This window comes from Papio anubis, chromosome 16 (genome assembly GCF_008728515.1).
Source record: "Papio anubis isolate 15944 chromosome 16, Panubis1.0, whole genome shotgun sequence".
Taxonomy (NCBI): Eukaryota; Metazoa; Chordata; class Mammalia; order Primates; family Cercopithecidae; genus Papio; species Papio anubis.
Genome location: NC_044991.1, coordinates 10,768,255 through 10,788,822, shown reverse-complemented (window position 1 = coordinate 10,788,822; position 20,568 = coordinate 10,768,255). Strand labels below are relative to the sequence as shown.

The following is a 20,568-nucleotide window of genomic DNA, read 5'->3' as shown; positions in this document are numbered from 1 at the left end:
TCTTTCTAAATAACTAGGAAATATTACAAGGGAGGTACAAAGTGGGGTGGAAAGCCTTGTAATTTGAAATTTCTGTTCATCATTTTATAGGTCACAGAGTTTAACCCTTTATAAAACAAAATGTAAAGTCTGATAGCTGAAAAGGCTCTCCTCCCCTAAACAGATTTGTTTGAAAATATAGATCATTAAATTGGTAAGACTAGCAGGAGAATCTCAACCATACATTGAGACAACTAAGAAAATTGTCTAAATCTAATACCTTATATCAGTACTTTAAATTGACCATAAATATGCTGATATCCATAGCACATATGTTCATAAATCACCTGGTGTCCATCCATATATCCTCAATAGGAAAAATTTTCTTTCTCTAGAGTTATTGTACACTGATCCTGATGGAGCTTTAAAAAGAGTTGCCGTGCAGGCTCAGTGACTTTGGGAGGACAAGGTGGGAGAATTGCTTGAGCCCAGGAGATTGAGACCAGCCTGGGCAACATGGTGAGGCCCCATCTCTACAAGATATTCTTTTAAAAAATAGCCAGGCCCAGTGGCCCGCACCTGTAGTCCAAGCTACTCCAGAGGCTGAGGCAAGAGTATCCCTTGAGCCCAACAGGTCAAGGCTGCAGTAAGCCATGTTCACACCACTACACTCCAGCCTGGGCAACAGAGCGAGATCCTGTCTCAAAAGATAAATGAGTAAATAAAAAGAGTTATCATTATCTTGTTTGATCTGGCTGTGATCTTTGAGGTAGATAGACCACAGATTTTACCTCTGATTCTGCAGAGTGGGAAAAGCAAGGCTTGGAGAGTTTCCGGGACTTGCTCAAGGTAATTTGCTAATGTCTGCCGGGACTTAGCACCAAGCCTGTCACACTGTAGCCTGGGCCCCTTCCACAACACTGGTCCAAACACAGGATTCTGGAGATGCAGGAGCCCTTGCTGGGCTTCTGGAAAGCTGAATTCTGGCTCTGCCAGAAGCTACCCACGTGATCTTAAACAAGTCACCTAACTTCCCTGAGCTTCAGTTTCTTCCTCAGTCAAGTGAGAGGTTAGACTGTGTGTTCTCTGAAGCCCTTTGATTTTCTGCGGAAAATTGCCTAATCCCACTGGGTCTGAGAACAGAGGGAAATGATCTTTTCTGCCATAGATGGCAAGACCCTTCACCCAGCATAAGAGCTGACATCTAATTCTTAACGGATTCCCTTGCAATGTCCAAGTCTCATCAGAAACTACAAACATCTCAATAGTACCTCTGTGGGCTGCTTGGGTGTCATGCTGCTGGGTGCCTCACTTGCTGCAGGGCTGACTGTCCGCAGCAATTATACTCTAACCCTGTGCTCTGCATCGGGCAGACATCCCATGAGATTTTATTATCCCTCTTGGGTAGTTCAGGGAGTCACATGGAAGTAAATAATGCTGATGGACTTATTTTGGGCTGATAGACCCTTATCCTTCTAAAGAGGTTATACCTTTCAAAAGGCACAAAACCTTCTCCTTGATTTTTCATTACGAACAGTTATATCCTTGAGTGTCCCAGAATTGTTCTTGGAAGTCGGAGACTCACAAGAGGGCCTGCAGCTGTGAGTGCAGAAGTCCTGAGACTAGGAGAGGACATCACCACTCTCCCTTGGCCTTTGGAGTCATCCAAGCTAAGGGCTAATATTTGTGATTAACAGGTGTTGATAGGAAATTGGGGTCCTGTGTCTCAGTCTTTCTGTGCTTCAGATTTTCTAAGTGTGCTTCAGGCTGGCAAGTGGAGTTAGATCAACTTCTTACGGAGAGTATCATCTGCTCCGTACCGTGTCAGGTCACTGGACTGTGGGAGGTTAAACTGACTGGTGATGAGAGTGACAGAGCATGAGCTCGGCTCCTGTGTTCTGTGTTCTCTGCTCAGCCTCACAGATGACTCACTGTGCCTCCCCGACTCCTCTGTCCTCGAGGGAAATTATGCCATTTTTAACCCGCTATACAAGAGACTTTCGAAGATTCATGGGTCGCTACCCCCAACAGTGTCTCCTGTGTACAACGCAGAACATGATGCTTTCTTATGTAAACAAACTCATTTTGTGGAATTTTTATTTCCTAGATCAATATTTTTAAATAAAAGTCTACTAATCCGTTTTATAAACCAGGTACTGTAAGATGTTATGAGTTGACACTTGGTACCCTGTAAGTATCCAAATAATCAAAGAAGAAGAAAGTGTGAGGTCAAGGAATCCCCCAGCTGAAAAGAAATTCCCAATACCTGGAACAAAAAAGACTGAGCTTTTAGAGAGCAGACTTTGTTTTTCTCCAGCCTAGTTCCACAACTTCCATTTTTAAATGTAAGATGTAAGGGAGATTTACAATACAGCCTACTTTGTCAGCTCGTATTATTTCATAAAGTGAAGGGTCAATTAGGTGTTATTATCATCAAGAGAGCATGCGGTAATGCTCCATCTTGTAGATGCTGTAAAAATTACCTGTCTGATTACTTTAATTTATCTTTTGGCTACCGTCTGTAGAAATTCCCTCAGTCCCTAGCTCACAGGTATGCAGATGTACTGAGAACATTTAGGGAAATCAAAGCAAAAAAGTATATAATTGGGTCCTTTCCCCTAAGGAATGAACGGTGTATTTAGGAAACTAGGATAGACAAACGAACAAAAAAATGCTACCACAATGCAAAACTCCTGATGAGGAGATTAAAAAACGGCTCAAGATGGAGATTTTTAGAAAGGACTTCTTGAAGGAGGTGCATCTGTAGGCTGAGAGAGATGGTTTAGCAAGCAGGCATCAATGCATCCACAAAGCTTTATACTTCAAGGAAATCATAAGGGAAACAGGGTCTTCTTTGCTGAAGATCTGTTTATTTTGCAAACAACAGAGAGTTAGAAGGGCCTTGTGAAGTTTCCGTGGGGAATCCAGAAACTAAACTTCTGCCACTGGCAACTACCTCAAGATCTTTTCCCAAATAGCCTGCTCTTCTCCTGCTTCCAATCATGTCCCTCAAAGTCTTCTTTTTCAAGCATAAATATCCTTAGTTCTTGTAACCACTCCTCCTATGAGGCAGTTTTGCATGCTGCCATTATTTTAAGCACTCGCCTCTGATTGGACTCTAGTATAGGGCCTCTCCTAAGTCAGGGGGCTCAGAATGGAGCTATGCTCTCCAGGAGTGATCTGAGGATGCAGAACACCATGGGGTAGTTGCCTCCCTTGATCTGTAGCCTATACTTCTATTAATATGGCCCATCATTGCATGAGCCCTTTTGGCATCCATGTCACACTGCTGACTCATACTGAAATTCTGGTCAACTAAAACCCATGAGTTCCTGTGCACTACTACTAAGCCAGATCTTTTTTTCTTTCTTTTCTTTCTGTCTTTTTTTTTTTTTTTTTTTGAGACGGAGTCTCGCTCTGTCACCCAAGCTGGAGTGCAGTGGCATGATCTCGGCTCACTGCAACCTCCGCCTCCTGGATTCAAGTGATCCTCCTGCCTCAGCCTCCTGAGTAGCTGGGACTACAGGTGAGCACCACCAGGCCCAACTAATTTTTGTGTTTTTAGTAGAGATGGGGTTTCACCATGTTGGTCAGGCTGGTCTCAAACTCCTGAACTTGTGATCCGCCTGCCTGGGCCTCCCAAAGTGCTGGGATTACAGGCATAAACCACCGTGCCCAGCCAGATCTTTCTTATTCTGTACTTACACTGTTGATTTAAGAAAAAAAAAATCCCTAGGACAGAGTATGAGAAGTCATTTATTTCTATTCCACTTGATCATTTTGATAACAACTTCTCCAAATCTTTCAGAGCTAGACTATTAGCTTCCCCTCCCTGCAGGTGAGTACTTACCTGCTGGTGCAGCTAATCTCATGATGGATCTCTGGCCTCTAAAGGGCCAGAACTTCATTGTCTCCTTCCTATCCATAAATTCTCTGCAAACCTGGACGAATCTGCATCCTTAGACAAACTAGTGGGCCTCAGTCTTCCTAAGTAAGATAGGAATAAGTGTGAATGACCATTTCCTCCCTGCAGTGAGGATATGCAACAATGAGTTCCATGTCTGCAAAACCCTAAGGAAATGTCACTCAGAGGCAGCATTAGACGAGGGGAGAAAAAGTTTATTTTAGGCTCTCAGCAGCTTTCGGAAGACTCGATTATCCTAATCACTACACATGAAAGTTAATGACCTCATTTTTGCAGACGTTTTAAAAATATGCTGGATTATCTGATTTTTGGTTGTAGTAACATCATGTGATGGTCAGTATCATTTTATACCTTATTTGTAATGTGAGCAAGTGCCATAAAGTATATCTGCAAGACTCGTTTACAATGACTCTCTTCCCTCCATCCCCTCCCCCAGCCCCATCCTCAACCCTACCCTCTTCCGTTTGTAATACGGGACTACAAAGATCTTGAGTTTAGGTTTCCGTCAGACTTTTGGAAACCTCTAAAAGACTTACCAAGCTAGCTTAGAAGTTCGTAGGCTTTCATCCCTGCCAGCGCAGAGAGCTCACAAGTAACTTGTATAATATTTATAATTTCAAGCTAATAGAAATGTCATATTTCAAAACATATCCCTGAGAGCAGTTTTTTTGTTCCTTATAGAAAGGTGCAGGGAACATCCAAATTTTTCTAGCCTGCTGTTCTAATAAGTATTGTGATGTTGCTCTTGTGACCCTATAATTATTAATTTTCCAATAGCCCCTCCCCGACCTTTCACGTGATTTTTAATCCAGGGCCTGGGCACTTGTAGCAGAGTGTGATCCTAGAACCAGCAGCAGCCAGCACCGCCAGGGAGGCTGTTAGAAGTGAGGATCTCAGGCCCTGCCTCAAACCTATTGAATCAGAATCTTAACTATGAAAAAATTCCCCTGGTGATTCTTATGCACAATAAAATCTGAGAAGAACAGATCTAGAGTAAAGGGATTTTCACCCCCATTTTACCCACTGTAGACCTTGTATTGTGATACAAACCTTACAAACTTCCATTTGGTGTTTATTAAAAGGTTAGAGACCTTAGTTAAAATGTTACCAGATTCAAATGTTCTGTTTATACATTCAGCTAGTTAACTGGCTTTAAAATACTCTTGTCGACCAGGCATGGTGGCTCACGCCTGTAATCCCAACACTTTGGGAGGCCACAGTGGGAGGACTGCTTGAGCTCAGGAGTTTGAGGCCAGCCTGGGCAACGTAGCAAGATCCCATCTCTACAAAAAAATTAAAAATTAGCCAGGTATGGTTATGCATGCCTGGAGTCCTAGGTACAGGAGGCTGAGGCAGGAGGATCACTTGAGCCCAGGATTTTGAAGTTGTAATGAGATATGACTGAGATACTGTACTCCATCCAGCCTGGGTGACAGAGTGAGACCTTGTCTCCAAAAAAAAAAAGTACTTCTGGGTTTTTGTGGAGCAGGGGTTCTCCCCCACCCCCATCAGGGACATTTGGTAATGCCAGGAAACATTTTTTGTCACAATTTGCGGGGAGAAGACCTACTGGTGGGTAGAAGCCAGTGATGCTATTCAGAATCCTACAGTGCACAGGATGGCCCCCACAACAAGGACTTAACTGGCCCCAAATGTCAATAGTGACAAGGTTGGAAAACACCAGTGTATGATTTATAAAGACTCAGATGTGCAACCATATACCATAGAACACTATAGGAAAATAGAGTCATGTGGCATGTCACTATATGACCAGGCAAAGAACAAATAGACCGGCAGTGGCCGGAGTGACGGTGGTGGGGTTATGAGGGGCAGGGAATGGAAAATCCAGCCACAGATGAAAGGAGACATCTAGGACCACTGCCAAGTGGTACTCCGTGCACAAAGGCAGTCAGCTTTAGAGGACAGGGCTAAAAGGCTGGGCACGGTGGCTCACACCTGTAATCCCAGCACGTTGGGAGTCCAAGGCAGGTGGATCATCTGAGGTCAGGAGTTTGAAACCAGCCTGGCCAATGTGGTGAAACCCCGTCTCTACTAAAAATACAAAAATTTGCTAGGCATGGTGGCGGGCGCCTGCAATCCCAGCTACTCAGGTGACTGAGGTGGGAGAATTGCTTATACCTGGGAACTGGAGGTTGCAGTGAGCAGAGATTGCACCACTGCACTCCAACCTGGGCGACATAGTGAGACTCCATCTCAAAAAAAAAAAAAGAAAAAAGGACAGGGCTAATGTTCAGAGACTGAACACCAGGTGTGAGCTCCGGGAGGGGTGGGAGGAGGTGTGGGAGAAATAAAGAGAGAGAGAGAGAGAGAGAGAGAGAGAGAGAGAGAGAGAGAGAAGGCTTCAGTTCTAGAGTGGATACCAGGTATGATCTCAAAATCATGTTAGACGTGGAAAACAAGAAAGAATTTCAATTATTAGCATAGGAGTACACAGGCAGATTTCAGGTAAATCCAGTAAGATGAAGACTCAGGAACAAGGCAGAATCCTGCTTGCTAGAACTGGGATGCCTCAGAGCCAGGCCAGCAGCAAGCATGACCCCATGCCAAGTCAGCCAAGTGTTCAGCTAGAGTGAGCTGCTTAAATCCCTCCCAACGGAGAAGAGGCTTAGTGCTGAGTCTACAGCACGGTTGACTTGCAGGAAGGGGTCAAGGGCTCCCACCTATGGAGAAAGGTAGACCAGAAGTAAGCCAGGTCCTGACAGTGGCCACTGAAAAATCATGGGATAAGAAATGGAATAGAACTTGAGAGGTCCTCTGGGGTCATTCCCCTACTGCAGGGTGCACCTAAATCATTTCAGAAAGATTATCTGCTCTTCAACTTTAACATTTTCAGAGGAAGATTTCTTAAGGACTGGTGGATGCCTTATAACCCATCGAAGTCAAAACTTCTTCCCCATTTCTAATCCTAAACACCTCTTCCTGGGATGTAAAGTGAGTGTCTTTCATCCCGCCCTGCACACAATGTGATTTCTAACGTTAGGTAATGATAAACTGTCCTCTGCAACTGCCAAGCACAGCCACCCCTTTTCCAGGCTAAAGCATCTCAATTCCATTAGCGTGTTGCCCTGAGAGTCTCTCCCCGACCTTTTAATCCCCTCATTATCCTCTGGACCTGCTCCAAGCCTTGCCTGCTTGAGACAGTTACCACCAAGTATGTATTTGTAAAATGGAAGCTATGTGCAGACTGCCCTTTTGCCATGGAACACAAAGAAGGAGGAATATAAAAGAATATACCCAGTTTTGTTGGTTTTTATTAGTCTCTCTCCTCTCTCTCCAAGAAGTTGTCAATCTTTTCTGCACTCATAGTCTAGTTGGAGCACTAGTCCTCAGGCTAAATTCCACCGAAATATTTTGGTTGTTCAGCAAACGCTTTCACTGTGACCCTCACCTAAGAACAATAGAGTATACCATCAAATGGGATAGCTCTAATGTGAATTTAGCTCCAAATAAAACTAGGATAAATGCATTTGTTCAGTTCCAGAGAAGGCATCATACTGTCCTGTGGATTTCATTTCAAATGAGCTGCAAAACAAAGTTCTTTTCCATGGAAGGGATTTACTCAACTGAATTCACTCACTTTGCTGTAACTGGATTAATCTCATTTCACATCGTGTCTCTAAGTAGAAAAGTAAACTGATTGACAGCAGGCTAAGTGGATATGTTGATGCATCCAACATCAATGAGATTTATTCCAAGTAGATTGCAACCAGAAAATGGTGTCCTGGTTGTTTTTGGTTCTATAAAGCAGTCGCAAAAGTGCACCACTTTCGTACTCGATCTGAAAAACAGTTTATCAAAGTTACAATAGATGAGGTGTTGTGGGATGTGACAGAACGTACGTACGTCAAATGAAATGAGCATTTCTACCTTCCCAGATCTTGAAACGGTCTTTTGCCTCCCCAACCTTATAAAAAGAATCATTTTAGGCCAGGCATGGTGGCTCACACCTGTAATCCCAGCACTCTGGGAGGCCGAGACAGGTGGATCACTTGAAGTCTGGAGTTCAAGACCAGCCTGGCCAACATGGTGAAACCCCATCTCTACTAAAAATGCAAAAATTAGCTGGGTGTGGTGGTGGGTGCCTGTAATCCCAGCTACTCAGGAGGCTGAGGCAGGAGAATCGCTTGAACCCGGGAGGTGAAGTCTGCAGTGAGCCGAGATCATGCCACTACACTCCAGCCTGGGTGACAAAGTGAGACTCCGTCTCAAAAGAAAAAAAAAAATCATTTTATTCTATCCGCATGTTCTGAAAGCCACCCTTTTGTATTTTTGAGTTGAGTTTCACAGGGCACTGCTCAAGGTAAACACCTAGTCCCACTTGTGGTTGAGCAGGCATTGACCCCACACTGGCTCCCTGCCAGCACACCGCCCTGGAGCGACCCACCACCCTGTACCTTGCTCCACCTTCTGCTTTCTGCAGCACACTCTTTCTTCTCTCTCTTCTGCATCACTCTGCATTTCCAAAACCACAATCGTGTCATCCCCTCGGGACTGTCAATCTCTGTCTATGCTGATGCCCTCTCCTTTGTCTCTCCCAAATTGCTGACTTTATTCCAGCCTCTGCTTCTAACGCAATAAGACTGCTATTGGAAATTTTTTTTTTCTGATTCTATAGCTGGCAGTTTCTATAAGCAGAAGTTACTTTGAAAGGAAAGAACTTGTGGAGATGAGCCTGGGGTGTCACAGGGCTGTTACGTGGATCAAATGTAATAATATGTATCAAAAAGCAATTTGTAAACTGTAACATGCTCTCCAAAAGTAAATTATTACTGTATTATATGACCTTAGGGTTTAAAAAGCAGCTGGATGATATGTAAAAGTTCAAGGCTCAGTAGCATCATTGGAAAAGAAAATTAGAAGATGGGGAGGGGCATGGACACTTCCATCAGTAAGCTAGGGGCCTCTTAACATTTTTTCCAGCCAAAGCACACCCATTTAGCTGAGAGCGTACACTCTGTTCTGAGGACTGCCTGCTCACCATTCTGGACCTAAGTCCTTCCCTCTTGATTAAGCTCCCCCATCCCTCTCATCGCCACCTTCCCAAATCCTAGCCGACCCCAAGGGCTAACCCCCAACCCACCCTCCTTTCCCAGCTCTGCCCCAGATGAAGTGAATCTCTTTCTCTCCCGCACTCAGTCTTATGTTAGAATTATTTATGTAGGCATTGATCTTCCTGGATTGACTGTGACCTGCTGAAGGCAGCGGTGGTCCTGGCATCTGCCGCAGCCACCTCCCCTAGCAGCTCTTCATCACCTCCGTGAATGGAAGTGAATGGAAGGAACAGCTCAATTAGGATGGCAGAGGATCAAGGAGAGAATTCCATGGACCCAAAACATCCTGCAGAAAGACTGTGTCCCCAGAGGTTGGTCTCCAATTTGGAAAAATTCCTGCCTGAGCAACTGTAGGACCCCTCTGAAATGATACAGGATCTGTTAAACAGACTGGTAAAAACCCTCAGTAATGAGATGGTTATTATTATTCTCTGTACTTTTCTGTACATTTAAAATGTTTTCTTTTTTTTTTTTTTTTTTTTTGAGACAGAGTCTCACTCTGTCACCCAGGCTGGAGTGCAGTGGTGCAATCTCAGCTCACTGCAAGCTCCCCCTCCCGGGTTCACGCCATTCTCCTGCCTCAGCCTCCCGAGTAGCTAGGACTACAGGTGCCCACCACCACGCCTGGCTAATTTTTTGTATTTTTAGTAGAGACAGGGTTTCACCGTGTTAGCCAGGATGGTCTCCATCTCCTGACCTCGTGATCCGCCCGCCTCGGCCTCCCAAAGTGCTGGGATTACAGGTGTGAGCCACCGCACCCGACCTAAAATGTTTTCTATTTTAAATTGAATGTAAGAAGATACCATCCTATTTAAAAGTTAGTGAGTTTAATAAGTTTTGTTATAACTTGATTTTTTTCCCTAAAGGTTTTCCTATAGTTCGAAGTATCAAAGTCATTCTTAGGTTCCCAGCTTAGTTGGTCCCCCATGAAATCACGAGTTCTTAGACTGTGTTTCACACAATGCCAGGGTACATTGCACCCTTACTGAAAGGAACTTCTTGTGCAGAGTGTGGGGCTCTTGCAGAACAAAAAGTACCACTTTTTAGCACATAAAAAAAATCCTTGAGCTGTTTTATTATTTTAATACTTTACCTTTGGTGGAGCAGAAATGATTTATTTGATGGTTTTGGCAGATTATTTTTTTTAGGAATCATCTTTAACACTATTAGCCATGTAACTATTACCAAGTACATAATAGGTACTCAATTGTTATTTTTTTTTTAATTAAAATGTGATGCACTTCTAAACTAAAGTTAACTTCAGTCATGTAGAATAGCAAGCAATGGGTGGAGTTTCCAGTTGCTTCTGTTTGGTATTCGTTATAAATCATTTTTAAAACTGAGAAGTTGGGGAAAAGATCAGACATTTTTATGGAAACTGCATTGATGACAGCAGAGTGTAATTTTGTTGATAGTGATTTGATACACAATTATTTGAGGGATTTACTGTGCTCCTGGATTAGCGCTGTGTTGTTACTGTAACAGAGGATTGGCTCAGAGCCCTGGCCCAGTGCAAAGCTCTCTAGCATCATTTCTTTTCCTTCATCAGCAGCCCAAAGCCCCCGTCTCTACAACTCCATGCAGCGCAGTCCTGGCACAGACCCCTAACCTGAAACTCCAGCCAATTTCTCTAACAACACGCCTCTCCCCTTCACCTGCCAGATGCTTCTTTTTCTCAGACACTGCACCCTGAAATTGGGAGCTTTCACTGAGTTAAAAAGGCAAATATAGAATTACCTAGCTCTATCAGTATTTTAAGTGCACTTGCAAACTTAAATGAGAGCTCTTGCACAAAACCACTTGAACTCTTTCTTAAGATATGCTAATTTTTTTTCTGTCTTTGATTGAACTGTTGACCTTCTGGATATACGACTAGTTATTACTTCAAGTATGTTTGGAACTATTCTTGCCCTAACCATTCTAAAATGTAATTAGCATCGAGACATTATTGTAGAAGCACAGCACCTGGGGCTGGGATCTCATTAGATGGCAAAAATTGAGCAGGATTGTGCATGCTTCATGCTCAAAATATCTCTAAGAAAAATTCATGGCATTGGGGGAAAGTTAAAATTGGTGATTTCGTAGGCCCTTTCTTGCTCACATATTTGATTTGTATAAGGATCCAAGCAGAGAGGAGATTGTAGTTCTTCTGTTTAAAAAATGAAAGCAACTCTATTTTCTTAGAACTCTTCTTATGTAATGTGGCTGCTGTCACATCTTTGGGTCAACCAAAACCAAAATAATACATTTTCTGCCTCTAGCTTTTCCCCCCCTCAAGAAATGCATAGCATTTTTAGGCATTATCTGATTTATCCTTGCAACAACAGATGTTACAGAGAATGAATATTCTCTAGGAGGTAGTTAACAAAATATGGAAAAACTGAGGCCCAAAGAGGTACTATAACTCATGGGTTATTCACACTCCTCCCTGAACATTCCCCCATCTCTTCTACTGGGAGGAAGCTCTTTATTTTCTGAATTGAAAACCATTTCATGCCTCCTGCTCAGTTATTTCAGTACTGGCTCCTAAGTTTGGCACCAATCCCAACTGTTATGAAATCGCATACGAATAGTAATGTTCTTCATTCCTGGGATCACAAAAGGTTATCATTTCAAGTTCATTTCAGGGCACTTTAGATGTCCATATTAGGCCCTAAATGATTGGAACCATCGGGAGAGGGCTTGCCTGACTCTGCCATTCACCTCATTTGTAAGTCTCTACCATGTTTGGACACTGAGTTGTGTCTTATTGTTTAAAAAATAACTTCTCATTATAATAACATTTTCCCTTAATTGCAAAAATATTTCTGACCTGAATTTATTCTTGTCATAGCTGTGTGAGCAAGCAGAGTCTTGTTTGCCTCTACAATATATTAATAATGTATTAATTAGCTTCCCAGTGCTGCCCAAACAAGGAACAAAAAGGATTTATCTAAATCATGAAAACTGAAGTGAAGCGAACACTTTGGTAAATATATTTTAAGGGCAGTCTCAGCATTAGGTAGTGTGGCAAATTTTTGTCCTGACTTTTGAGAGAAGATAACCAAAAACACCACTCAATTAACAAAACATTTGTTTAGTACCTACTATGCACAAAGTCTGAGAGGTAAAGGAGGCTAAGACACATAAAATTGGCCAATTTATTTTTATAGTTAAAAGGCAATAAAGGCAAGACACTATAAGTATTTTGATTTAGCTACAATTAGCTGAAATATACTAGATCAAATCATATGAAATTAACAGTATCTGAGGGCTGGCTGCTGTGACTCATGCCTGTAATCCCAGCACTTTGGGTGGCCAGAATAATCACTTGAGGCCAGGAGTTTGAGACTACAGTGAGCCAGGGTTGCACCACTGCACTCCAGCCTGGGCAACAGAGTGTGATCCTGTCTCTAAAAATAAAAAATAAAAATAAATAGAAGATACTGACAATATCTGACCCTATTTTTTACCCCAAAAGTGGTAATTTTATAGAATTTAATCTAATATTAAGGTACTCTTGTCATACTGCACCAGCTCCTAAACACTCTACTTTTCATTTTACTTCTATTTCTAAGCTATCGTTATTACAACAACCAAGAGAAGGTCAATACAGGTCAGAGATTTGACTCCTGTTTTTTATATGTATTTATTTTTGTAGATTCACAAATAACATATGTTTTGCAGTTTTAAGGTTTCTAATTATATTAGACCCTGTTTTTTATTTTATTTAGAGTCATCGTCCTTGCTGCCTGTCCTTCACATGTGACATTCACCAAGTCAATTCTTCATGCCATTTCTTTCACAGTCTTTATGCAAACTCATTATCTCCATTTCCATCTATTCTTCAGAGATGTATGATTGCAGAAAACTACCCTTTTTTGAAATATTGTTCAATAGAGATTAAATCTAACATCCAGTTTTACCTGTCTATCCTTGAATTACAGGTTACTGAGAAGTCAGAACAGATAGCCATACAGGTACCCCACTAAATCCATTCTTCTATCTCCTTCAATATTTAACAAATATTTACCAAGCATCTATTTTGAGCAAGCATTGGAGTAAGTCCTCCCATAGATATGAAGTTGTATAAATAAGGATGCATGCATTCATGTAAATACAAGTTTAATGCTGGATATATATTGTTTTAAGTACCTGACATGTATTAGTCTATTTATTCCTATCTAAGGGGGTAAGTGCCATTGTTGTTTCCATCTTAAGCACGAGGAAACTGAGGCCAGAGAGATTATATGAACTCCTAAAACCCAAACTCTTAACCACAGCTTTCAAAATCTGTCTGGTTATAGTGGAGGACCCAATGTCAAAAAAGCAAGGGCTTTTCCCAGACCATGAATACAATGTGTGACAAATTAGCAGTTCCTCCCCATGCCCTAAGATAGTAAATATCCACCCAGGCCAACTGTGTCTGTCAGAGAACAGAGAGTGGGCCTGTCACACTGTTTTCTCCCAAGAGGGTCCATCTGCCACCGCTTCTTTGGTACACACTAGGGGACACACACTGTCCAGCATATTCTTGCAGAGTCATATCTTATCCCACATCTTATCACAACCCTGCTAAAGGTCAGGCACTATCAAGAAAATGTTCACTCATCTTCCCGTTATGCCCAATGTGTGAACTGATAACACATCTAAATTCAAAGAAAATCAACAGATGTCACCTCAGTCAACCTGAAAAGTCTGGTGACTCATTCCCACCCTTCTCACGGGGCTCCTGCTGGGCTGCCTAGTTCTCCTGAACCAGCCTCCAGGCCTCCTGCAGCCGGGGCACAGCTCAGTGTTGGAGCCGCCTCTCTGCTACTCATCAGATGAGTGTTGACTTTCTTTGGTGCAGGCATTTGAGTTGCATTTGAATTGCAGAACATGCTGCCCCCGTTCTGTGCTGACTGTGACCCCACTGCGTGTGCCCGGAGTCAGGCTAAACAAGCTTGCCTTGGAAAAAATAACAGGGAAGGAGATGCTGACTCTTCAACCCCTAGAGTAAGTTCTGTCCCTCTGGAGGTAAAGTCATAATATCTAAATATGGCTCGATTCCTGTCAGGTCTTATAAATACACACACACATGTGGATGCTGAAACCGTGCATGCCCTGACAGCCAAAAAAAAAAAAAATCAAAACGACTTACTGTCTCATTAGCAGGACAAGACCTGGTAGGCCAACTCACCAGAATAAAGAATACAAAAAATGGGTATTTAATTTTTCTACACACGCGTGCGCGCGCGCACACACACACACAAAATGATGTAATGACCCCAAGAGAGCTGGTTGCCCTGGCAATGAAGAATCATTTGTGTATTCAGGGATTTTCTCGTTTAAATTTAAGCTAGCCACTTGAACTTCTCAAGCTTTCTTGAGCTTAGCTTTAGGTCTTCATCCCCAGACAGAGGTCTGACATCTGTGTCAGCCTCTAGCAAAGCAGGAAGCTTAGAAGTAGGACCAAAACCTCACAAGCCAGCCAGCCTGGCTTTGAATTTCAGCTCTATGGTTTCTCAGCTGTGTGACCTGGGTAAGCTACTTAACAACCTTGAGCCTCTATTTCCTCACCTGTAAAATGGGAATAAGAAAATTAAAACAAACTTGCATGGGTTCGTTATGAAAATTGGATCGATTAGATGACATAATACGTAGCAAACATTTAGAACTGTGCCTGATTCTGAATGTGAGTTATCTGTAAGAGTGACTTGAGATGAGTTCACACTGCCTGGCAGGAAACCATTCAATTCCTTTTTGTTTTTGACTTTAATCTTTGAAGCGCTTTCATCTCATTTCTTCTTCTTTTGTGTTTGTGGAGAAGGAGGATGTTTAGCCATCCCTGGAGTATAATCTTTTATTAAAAACCATTATTAAGTCTCTTCAAGTTTCTCTTTTGCAGTAAATGATCTAGATTACTTAATGGTTCTGTTTTACATGTTTTAATCATTTATTTGAACCATCTCCAGATGTAGTACACACAGATATATTGTCTAGGAAAATTTGGTACTGAAATTCCTTACCATCTTTGGTTCATTAGCTCAAATGTTTAAAACCCATTGTGTCTATTTTTATTATTTAGTTAGTTATTTTGGCAAGACAGGGTCTCACTCTTTTGTCCAGGCTAGAGTGCAGTGGCACAATTATAACTCATTGCAGGCTCAAACTCCTGGGCTCAAGCAATCCTCCAGCCTAAGCCTCCCCAAAACTCATTATTCCTAAGAGCAAAGTTGAGTTCCATCATATTGTCAGTTGGTTTCTCTCCATCATATTGCCAGAACCATCTAATTCTCAGATGCATAGCTTAGGACAAGCCAAACCGGAAGAGACCATAGGTCATTCATTCATTCAACATTTACTAAGTGACTGCTGTATGCCAGAGGCTGGGCTGTGCTGTAAGATCACAAAGAAGATATTTCTCAGTTGAAAGAGCTTGCGGCTTGGGAGAGAAGACACAGAAGCAAACAAATCATTACAAATGCCTTTCCATTGGGTGCCATACTTGAAATGAGCAGGTGAGGCCAGGGTACCCTTGGGGCAGAAGGGAGGGAGGATTAAGCTCAGGGAACAGCTTTACAGAGAAGGTGACATTTGCACCATATTAAAGGATGGCAAGAATTGAGGAGTACAAAAAGGAGTATAGTCAAAGAAGAAGCACCCAGGGATGATTTGCACATTGTAAATTTAGGTAACCTTACATGGGCCTGCCGTGACTGAGGCCCAGGGTCAAGGAAGGGAGCAGAGTCATAAAGCTACCCAGGTCGGCCAAGGCCAGGCTAGGAAACCTGAGCATTATCGTGCGGGCATGCAGAACCAGAGAAGGGTGCAAGAAGAGACATGGCACAGTCTGATCTGTTTTGCACAAATCACTCTGGAAGCAGTGAAGATGGGAGAGTGGAGGTATTTGAGCTTAGAGTCAGGAAGGAGAAGTAGGATGCCGGGGTTATGAGGAAAGACTATAAAACCCACACAAAGGAGGGCTGATGGAAAGATGGAAATCAAATTCAGGTATATTTAGGCCAGGTGCAGTGGCTCACGCCTGTAATCCCCGCACTTTGGGAGGCCGAGGCAGGCGGATTACCTGAGCTCAGGAGTTCGCAACCAGCTGGGCAACACGGTGAAACCCCATCTCTACTAAAATACAAAAAATTAGCCGGGCATGGCGGTGTGCGCCTGTAGTCCCAGCTACTCGGGAGGCTGAGGCAGGAGAATTGCCTGAACCCCAGGAAGCAGAGGTTGCAGTGAGCCGAGATTGCACCACTGCACTCCAGCCTGGGCGACAGAGCAAGATTCCATTAAAAAAAAAAAAAAAAAAAAAAATTCAGGTATATTTAAAAGATAGTGTTTAGAGACCCATTAGTGGAAGATGCCAGATTTGAGAAAGGGAAGGAAAAGACACGGAGGAGTCCAGAAGAAATTTCCAGATTTCTGGCGTGGATAACTGTGAGGGCAATGGTGCCAGATAGTGCCAGAATGAAACTCATATAGGCTGGCACAAATCCACCTCTCAGAAATGCGCCTCAGAGACACCCGTTCTGCTGAAGGTCAGTAGAGAAGGCCAACTTCGTGTGCAAAGAGCAGTATGTGTATTTCTTACTAGCTATTCTTTTTAAAATATTTCTTAGTATATGGGACATACATGAGCTAAGATAGTATTCATGCAGGAGTTTTCATTTTTCATGTTCTGGCAATTGTGTTTTCAAATATGAGATGCTAGCATTATTTCCGTTATCTATGCCTAACATAGTATATATCTACGGTTCAAGATTATTAATTGTCTCCCCTGCCTCCCCACTAGAAGGTAAGCTTTGTGAAGCCAGGGATTTTGTCTCTTTTGTCCTCATCTCCATTCCCAGCCCCTAAAACTAAGTTTGACTCCCAATAGGTGCTAAATACTTACCGAGTAAATGATTGAATTTCCATGTGGGTAAAAAGAAACAGTCATTTCCTTTACTAATGAGGAAAGAAAAGGAAAACAACAAACAAACCTGGACTTAAAACAGTTTTTACAAAAAGATCCAATTTGCAAAAATGGAACTGAAGTTTAAAAGCTATTTTTCTCCCTGCAGCCCTGCTTCTGGGAAAATCACAACTGCCAGCTTAGATGGTGGTTTTCACTGCCCGGTTACAAATTCTGCACGGTTGTACATATTGGCAGGACTCAGCTTCCTTAAATGCCATTTGATCAGTAGGGAAATGGTGATTTTCCTTATTGATTTAATGCCAGTTCCTCTTTTATGAAAAATCCCACGTGCTGCTCGCTGGCACATGTACCATAAAAACTGAACGTAGCGGGCCAGAAATTAAGCAAGTCACTCCTGTTCTTCTCCAGCCATGTGATGTTAAACCATCTCTACTTTCAGGCTGGAGTGTTCAATCACTCTTCCTTTAAATTTAGCGCAGTGATTATTCCTCCTGGTGGATTGCACATATGCTCCTTAGATCTACGAAATACTCATTCCTGGATGAACTTTAAGCTCCCAAGAAATGCATGTAAAATACTGTTTATAAATCGCGGGAGAAATGTTTCACATTCTCATTACTCCCAAGTAGTCACACCAAACCTTTCTCTCCAAGATTCGCTTTTTTTCCTAGAAGAGGGAAGAAGAACTTTGGGCAGTAGCACTGTGACAGTAATCACCACCATCGTACTTTCCATGGGTTTTATGCAGTAGCCTCACAGAAGTGACAAATGTATGGTTGGGCGCAGTGGCTCACGCCTGTAATCCCAGCACTTTGGGAGGCCGAAGTGGGAGGATCAACTGAGGTCAGGAGTTCGAGACCACCCTGGCCAACATGGTGAAACCCCATCTCTACTAAAAATACAAAAAATTAGTCGGGCGTGGTGTTGGGCGCCTGCAATCCTACCTACTCGGGAGGCTGAGGCAGGAGAATCACTTGAACCCAGGAAGTGGAGGTTGCAGTGAGCCAAGATTACACCACTATACTCTAGCCTGGGCAACAGAACGAGACTTCGTCTCAAAAAAAAAAAAAAAAAAAATGACAATGTAGGATACCCTTTCATCGGCAAATATTTACTGTGAGTAGAACAATGTGCTAAGTCTATAAACTGCAAAGAGGAGTGGGGCTCGGTTCCCATCCTCTGGGGTTTACAAGGTAGCTGAAGTAAAACTCAAACCACAAAGTGAAGTTAATAGTCACCAATGAACTACATAGTTAGTAAGTTCTCCACTGGTTCGGAAGAGGGCAAGAGTAACAAGACAGTAATCCTAAAGGAGATGGACTTGAGTTTGAGCTGGACCTGAAGTCAGGAGCTGGAGTGAGTAAAGGCAGAGGGGTGGGAACATTTGTGAACCAAAGCTCAGGTGGGGGTTACAGCAGGCAGGGTGGGGATAGACTGGGATGACTTTGAATGCTATGCCACTCTAAGGACTTTGGACTTGACTCTACAAGCAAGGTGGAATTATTAAGAGGTTTTGAGTAGAAATGATGTGAGCTGAACAGTGCTTTTGAGAAACTAAATCTATCAGGGATTGGTGCTCCAAATTAATTGGATGTGTTTCAGACTTGAGATCATGAGACCCTAACCCAGCCTGGGGACAATGGGATGTCTCCATCATACATTACATTCCTGTGAATACTTCTCAGGGATTCATATGAAATTGTGCCTCAATGTGCCTACCTGTCTCTGCACTGTAAGACAATGATATTGTGATCCTGTGTGCTGCTTGGAACCAGCCTCATTCCTTTAGCACCCCAGTTTGGACTTGGAATAGGCCCAAGTGTGGCCTGTACACAAACCTCAAAGAATCCATGTGGCATAGATGTAAAAGCTGGGAGGAATCTTGGAGCCCTCCAAGTCCTCCTCTTCAACTTAGAAAGAAGCTAAATCTTGCTCATCTCCCCAATGACAGATTCAGCATGTGGCCTCAGATCTTCCTGTGCTCCAGCAGTGCTTCTGAGGCCAGTTCAAATTCTGCTTTGAGGTGTGCGTGTACCAATTCTGGTGCAATCCAGAAGCATTTTGGACGAATGAAGGAGTTGTTTATGTTTTCTTGCCCTAATTGAGATAGTTGAAGCTGCTCTCCCTTACTCTACACCAAGCCCCCAGATCTGGTACCTCCCTGAGTCCCTGACTTCATCTCTGCCAATTCCCTGCCTTGCTGCTTCCCCCACAACACCCTATTATTTCTTGCATCCTGCCATTGGTTGTGTTGTCCTCATTTTCTGAAGCCTTTACCTCCCTCCCGTCTTAGGCCTCATCACCTCCAGGAGACTCTCCATGGCCTCAGCCCCTCCCTTAGGTGGACCAAGCTTCCTCCTTGGAGCTCCATGCTACCCTGCATAGGGCTCAGTCACTGTGTCTCCATGATGTCTTACAATTGTCTATTTATGTGTCTGCCTCCTATCCTTCAACTGTGAGCTCCCTGAGGAAAGAAAGTGTGGGTACGCATCATTGAATACTCAGCGTCTAGCACAGTGCCTGGTACACGCTAGGTATTGAAATGTCTGATAAATAAATGAATGACAGTTGCATATTTGTCTTCTTGGTATATTCATTCATTTGATAAATATTTATTGACTAATTACTTATAATCGAATTGGCGCTGTGTAGTTACACTTAAACATCAAAATAAACCTATCCTCTCAAGCTCCAAATTATGCATGCATAAATTATACATGTGAAGTGTTAACATGCACACGCAGCAGAGAGTGTGCGTATCTACAAATACCAGAGCTAGCAAATGAAATAAACTGTGTGCCAGATGTCCCGAAATTTACAAAGAACCAAGAACCAAAAATGACAGTTAGCTCCGTAAGCCCAACAAAAGAAAAAAAAAAAAAAGGAAAAGAGCAAAAAAGCAAAAGAACAAAGGAACCTTGAGCATAAGGAAGTGGCTATGGTTTTTTCTACATACTGAAGCCGGGGGTGGGGAAGAGTCATAAAACCTTTCTGTGCTGGACCGGTTCATGTTAAGTCTGAGTTCCTCAATCGCTGGTTCTCAGGAGCTGTTTGGAAAATTCATTGCCATGCACGAGTCGGGGGATTGGTTTTTTTCCACTGGAAATTGTTAATAGGGACTGCATGAGCGGCCCCTTATCGCTTTGCCTGATAGAGAGACAGCAGGTTCGCCCAAACAATTCTGGAATCCTGATCACTGCCAATTAGGGGAGTATTGTCTGGCTGACATAATCAAGTGAGTATAAATATATTTATCGTGATTGGAATGGGGAAGGGAGACTGCAGAAAGATTGAGGCAGAAGCCGCCACCCACTGCCTGGCTCCAGCCTGAATCCAGCCCAGTTTGTCACCCTGTGCTCAGCTGATGCGGTCACTGGCTTTCTGAGGTGGAATGCACAGTTGAGAATTCAGGACTAGAATTGCTTCTCCCAGAGAGGAACTTGTCTTTCCTTAGTTTTCCTCCCCTCTTCTTCTCTTTTTTTTTTCATGCTCACTTCTGTGAAATCTGAAAAGAGAAGAAAAAGCAGATGTCACGGATCACGTTTAATTCTGCCCCTGCCGGCCATGCTGTCCCCACTTACCTTCTCTGTAATGGAAAGTGATGGTGAGGCACAGTGCCCCGACTGGACCCCCCACCCTCTCGGCCCACCGGCGTGTACAAGTTGGTCCGGCATTGGGTTTATTTCATTGTTGATTTGTGG

The 20,568-nt window shown here is 43.0% G+C and overlaps 1 protein-coding gene across 11 annotated transcripts in view; it reads left to right on the top strand.

The window, feature by feature from the left end:
- GRAP2 (GRB2 related adaptor protein 2) overlaps window positions 1-20,568 on the top strand; it is a 78,774-nt gene that overhangs the window by 12,510 nt on the left and 45,696 nt on the right. For 2 of the 11 annotated variants that reach the window (XM_021921579.2, XM_003905571.5), the window contains exon 1: window positions 17,910-20,102. The exons of 6 other annotated variants lie outside the window; for them this stretch is intronic. Coding sequence is in view for 2 of the 5 variants with exons in the window: in XM_009217337.4 (XP_009215601.3) it covers window positions 20,354-20,471 (118 nt within the window). In the remaining 3 variants the exon portion in view is untranslated. 3 more of the 11 variants (XM_009217340.4, XM_009217337.4, XM_009217330.3) reach the window with 3 other exon arrangements.